General features: G+C 30.2%; 1 protein-coding gene across 4 annotated transcripts in view; it reads left to right on the top strand.

Annotated features, from left to right (window-relative positions):
* LOC107629099 (calcineurin B-like protein 1) overlaps positions 1,368 to 5,413 on the top strand; it is a 4,766-nt gene continuing 720 nt past the window's right edge. Inside the window, exons 1-8 of one of the 4 annotated variants that reach the window (XM_016331799.2) lie at positions 1,368 to 1,528; positions 2,559 to 2,692; positions 3,404 to 3,486; positions 3,770 to 3,829; positions 4,255 to 4,363; positions 4,455 to 4,507; positions 4,734 to 4,814; positions 5,102 to 5,214. In XM_016331799.2, the coding sequence (XP_016187285.1) occupies positions 2,614 to 2,692; positions 3,404 to 3,486; positions 3,770 to 3,829; positions 4,255 to 4,363; positions 4,455 to 4,507; positions 4,734 to 4,814; positions 5,102 to 5,214 (578 nt within the window). In that variant the 5' untranslated portion in view covers positions 1,368 to 1,528; positions 2,559 to 2,613. Of the gene's footprint in view, positions 1,529 to 2,514; positions 2,693 to 3,403; positions 3,487 to 3,769; positions 3,830 to 4,254; positions 4,364 to 4,454; positions 4,508 to 4,733; positions 4,815 to 5,006; positions 5,215 to 5,413 lie in introns of those variants that run through there. The other 3 variants (XM_021120261.1, XM_021120257.1, XM_016331807.2) reach the window with 3 other exon arrangements.

The following is a 5,413-nucleotide window of genomic DNA, read 5'->3' as shown; positions in this document are numbered from 1 at the left end:
TTTCCTTGTTTTGTGAGTAGGAAATTGGGATTAAGGAACATTATTACTGGCTACTGGGTCTCTCCTTTATAAAATACAAAAACAAAAAAATATTGGAATTCTGGAACTGGGAAGTGGGAACACATTTATCTTTTTCTAAAAACGGAAATTGCACTAATTCCGGGATGGTAATTAATTAAGACTCTTGTTACTTCAATTTTCCAATAAGAATATTCCAAATGATGTTCAAATATTCCGTATCTCTTTTCATGGGTTTAACTATAAGGTATATATTAACTAAACTCTTTTTTTTATTTATTTTATTCTAGATTTTTTTTAAGTAAACCTAAAATTTGTCTAAAATAAAAATATAACAAAGAATAAAATCATTTTTTAACATTCTAAAGTGAAAATTTTGATTCTTTTCCTTTTAAAAAATGTCAAATCAAATTATCATTTTCACACAAAAATTTCTGCAATAAAAAATATTTATCTTTTTTAATAACAAGGGACGAATTTATCCAAAATAATAAATGCATAATTGTCTAATAAAAAACGTTTCTCATTGTAATAAATTACTTTGAACACGTAGTTTTGGTCAGGCATAATTTAAAAATTTAATTTTATTATATTTTACAAATACATTTAAAGTTCCTTATATTTTATCTTCTTGTGACTTCTACAGTTCTACTTTATTGTTTGCTTTGAGCTTCTTTTTCTTGAAAAAACTATTATACTCTTTTTTTTTTTTCATATAACTGTCAATTATTCGTTTAAAAAAAATTAGTTAGAAATTAGGAGTTTAGGACCTATTTATTTATATTTTGCATAAATAAAATTGAAAATAAAATACACTAAACATAAAGATATAATACGTTTTCTTAAATGAAACATGGATATAAAACATTTTCTTAACTGGAAAGGTGCTTAGCAATAATCTTTTTATTAAAATAAATAACAAAAAAGTATTAAGTCCCAGAATACATATGATCCAATGAAAGCTCAAATGTGTAAATTTTAGAAAGTATAATTTTTTGTGTGTAATAGGTGCACAAATTGCCAGGTCTTACAAAGTACAAAGCATATTCAAAATTCCACACATTTTTTTTTTCTCTTATTTTTTTTTCAAAAATAAAATGAATTTAAGAAAAGAGGGAAGAGTCTACCAACCAACTTAGCAGTTAACGTTTCCAACTTTACTTGAGACAGTTGCGCAAATCTGACTTCCAGACAAGAAAAAAAAGTGTAAAAGGACCACCGTGAATCTTTCTTCTCTTTTTCTCAGTCTTAAGTCTTAATTGGTACTAATTAATTAATATGATTTCTTTTATAAATTTAGTAGTTAACATTTATTTTTCATTTAATTAATTATTAATTAATTTATATATAAAGCTTTCCATTTGCACTCTCAAATTTGCTAAACCCCAAAGCTTTGACACCTTACCTTTTTCTTTAGGACTCTGTTTTTCTCTCTGCTTCTTCTTCTGATGGCCTTTGTAATTCAAGTGTTGGTTTTCTAGAAGCTTCAGAAAAACAAATTCTCTAGCTGGTGAGTTGAATTTCACCCTCATGCTGATCCATGCCTTGAAAATTTCACTATTTTATTCATCTTTTTGGGGTTAAATTATCTTAGTTTTGCTTTAGACGCTAGGATGATGAGGTTTATCTTAGTGAAGTTTTATTGAAGGGAGAAGAGGGAAGAAATTTAGAATGTGTGTTCCAGCTTTTCTTTTCTTTTCTTTTCTTTTCCTTTTTACTCATTAATTTTGTGTTTTTTTTTTAATAATAATAATAATAATTAATATTATTATTAATTCTTGAAAATTTCTTTGCTTTTAAAGATTTCCTTAGTGTGTTTTGTTTGTTTTGATTTGGGGATTATAAATGTAAAGTTGTTAAATTTTTAATGAATTGAATTTTGGAAGCTTCAGTTTTTTATTTTTTATGTTTTTAAAAAATGTGGTGGAAGAACTCTTAGTGATTAAGATATGAAAGAAAGGTAAAGTTGTGCGAGAAATGTTAAACTTTTCAAATCTCCATAAATTTTTCCTTTCTTGATTTGTTGGAGAAAATGGTTAGGTAAAAAAATGTCCAAGCACTAATAAATACTGCTTCTTATTGGTTTTGGGATTCATGGAGCTCTGTGCTATACTGGTATTGAGTTTTATCAAATCTCTTTTAGGTGTGTTGTTTCACCCATTTGCTTCTCCTTCTCAAGTTGTTCTCTTAGAGCAAACTTGTTTTGAATAATCAAACTGTGCGAGTTAGTTTGTTTTCTTGAATTTGAATAAATACATAAAATATGTAACTTTTTGTGTATCTCAAGTCATGTCCATATGTCCATAACATTGTTTACTTGTATAATGATCAATTATTGTTTTGCAGCCTGCAATTATTATATTTTTTTTATAAGTTTTCTCCTCCATTTTGTTAATATAAAATTTTGTTGTGTAGTTAATCAGACCATGTACCTGTCATATGGCTGATTTGTTTATTTATTATTTTATTATTTTATATTTCTGGTGTTTCAATTAGGATTTTAAAATTGCATGGTAAGATGGTTTGATGGTGTTTTTTAGAGAAGCACGAGCTCTGGTTGTGTTCTGTGCTGCTTTGCCTGCATTGCCTCCATAAATGGGCTGCTTCAACTCTAAGCCAACAAGACAGTCTCCGGGGCAGGTCGATCCAGTAGTTCTTGCATCACAGACAGCTTGTAAGTTGATTCTTGTTTCCGCAGAAATGATTTAAAGCTCTAATTCTTGTGGTTTATTGTGACTGTGACTCTTTTATTCGATGAATTCTTGAGTTTGATAACCTCAGGGGTATTAAATTGATAACAAAGCCTTCCTGAGAAGGGAATGGTTCTGGGTCTGCAAGCAAGAAATGAAACAGAGTTCTGTTTTGTTCAGTTTATTTTAGAATTTTGAAAGTAGGGTAAAGATGGATCCATGAAAAACTTCAATTCCCTGTATGCATTTTATGTCTATCTTAATGCGGGCTTATAGCATACGAACAATAAAGGAGAGGTTGAACAAGATCTGTTGTTGAATAAGTGTAATGTAATATTACAAATTATATTGCTTCTGAAATTTGTCATATAAACCAAATCACAGATAAAATATTTTTAGCCTCTTCTACTTGCTAGGTTGAAGAGATTAAGAATAGCTGCATGTGTTTTCTATGGCATCAAGTTATTTACAATCCATCCTGTCACCACTTTAGTAGGAAAAGTGTTATTTTTCCCCTCTCCTAACTTCAATTCCAATTGGTTGGTTCATATGCTTTACCGGTCTTCTGGTCTATTAGTTATTGAAAAACGGAATCGTCTTGTTTTATATTTGTTATGGAATTCACTCCATCTCTATTTCTCAAGCCCTCATGCCAGTTTAGTAGTTTAAACTTACAGCAAATTTTGGTTTCGCAGTCACGGTCAGTGAGGTTGAAGCACTTTTTGAGCTATTTAAGAGCATAAGCAGTTCGGTCGTTGATGATGGACTAATAAGCAAGGTACCATATAGAAAATGCGTTTTCCTCCTGGTCTCGAACATGTATTTATGGCATCTATTTTGTGATGTTCATTTTATTATGAGATATTTGGTGTTTTTTTATTTCCTGATATGAATGATCAACAATTTACTATATTGTTTTTTGTGTTTTTCATTTTCTTAAATAGAATCTGTCACAGTATCATGATGAATTGCTTATACAATTACCAATATTTTTTATTTCTATTTGTTCTTCACATTCATTTCATAGTCTGTTCTTTGATTACAGTGTTCTTTCTTTGCAGGAAGAATTTCAATTGGCAATCTTCAAGAATAGGAAGAAGGAGAATATCTTTGCCAATCGGGTACTATACATACACAGCATGCTTCTGGTTTATGAATAAGGCCTTCATTTTTAAGGTTTCTTGCATGCATGAGTGAATGCCTATCTAGCATCACAAATGTACTTTGTTAAATCGATGATTTGCAATGCAAATAGGTTAATGAAGACATTGTTCTATCGCCATATACTTTCGGAAGAAACTCAATTTCTTAATCGCTTTAATAACCTGAAACATAAATGCTCATGATGACACATTTAGTTAGAGATCAGTTTTTTTTAGATATAAAGGCACATGCATCTCCATGTTTAAATTTTCATATAGAAATCTCTGTTTTTTGAGTCGTCGCTAGGTGCTGCTTAGTAATAAATTTCATTGTTTTTCATGGTATCTCCAAGCATTTCAGTTAACTGGATGTCCTTTTGACATTAGAATTTTACTGCATGCAGATCTTTGATCTATTTGATGTTAAGAGGAAGGGAGTAATTGACTTTGATGACTTTGTTCGATCTCTCAATGTCTTCCACCCAAATGCACCACTGGAAGACAAGATTGATTGTAAGTTGAAGATTGAATCCTAACCCCTTTTCTGGTTAAAGTAGATTTCGATTGTGAAACTCATATTTTAGGTTTTGCAATTCTCTTGCAGTTTCATTTAGGCTCTATGATTTGGACAGCACAGGCTTTATAGAACGCCAAGAGGTAGCATATAGTGCAATCCTATTATGTGTCAATTTACTTAGATTTTCACTTTGTTATTCATGATATCAAAAACAACTAGCCCTACAATAGTGTGCTCTACGAACACTAAATAAGTGATATTCACCACTAAAATATGATTTGTTGTAGTGTTCATCTACGTTTCCGCTTATGTCCGATTAATTTTAGTGATAGTAGCTTCATTGTTCTTTCGCGTTATTTCTAACAGGTCAAGCAAATGTTGATTGCGCTTCTCTGTGAATCTGAAATGAAGCTAGCAGATGAGGTGATCGAAACAATTATTGACAAGGTGACTATTTTTGTAAAATAACTATGATATAACAAATTTGATGAATACTTACAATTTCAATTTCATGGACTTAAATGTCAATGTGTTGTTAAATGTAAATAAATTCTACATGATCATTCAATATATTTGCAAAATATGATTAGATAGCAATGTAAATTTTGTATATTGACAATGTATCATAATGATTTGCAGAACCTCTCTTTTATGCTGTGCTTTAACCACTATTTTTCATGTCCTTCTGATTGTCACAAATTTAAGGCTTAAGCTTCACATTTTATCTTGATCAGACATTCATGGATGCTGACCTGAACAAAGATGAGAAGATAGACATTGTTGAGTGGCAAAATTTCGTTTCTAAAAATCCATCATTGCTCAAAATCATGACGCTACCCTATCTGAGGTACGTTTGAATTGAATAGTTTTCTTGAAATTTTTCCTCTCCATTTTCGTTGTCTCGGTCAACATAGATTGAAGTAAGGATGTAACAAAAGTGACAATGATAGATAATAGCAATGGAGCATGGATTCGGACATGGACACGACATATATATAAAATATAAAGTACTTTTTAGAAAAATTGTAATAACATCTTGATATTTT

The sequence above is a fragment of the Arachis ipaensis genome, chromosome B01, assembly GCF_000816755.2.
Source record: "Arachis ipaensis cultivar K30076 chromosome B01, Araip1.1, whole genome shotgun sequence".
Lineage (NCBI taxonomy): Eukaryota > Viridiplantae > Streptophyta > Magnoliopsida > Fabales > Fabaceae > Arachis > Arachis ipaensis.
The sequence above is the reverse complement of the archived record's forward strand: the minus strand, read 5'-3'. Positions and strand labels throughout refer to the sequence as shown.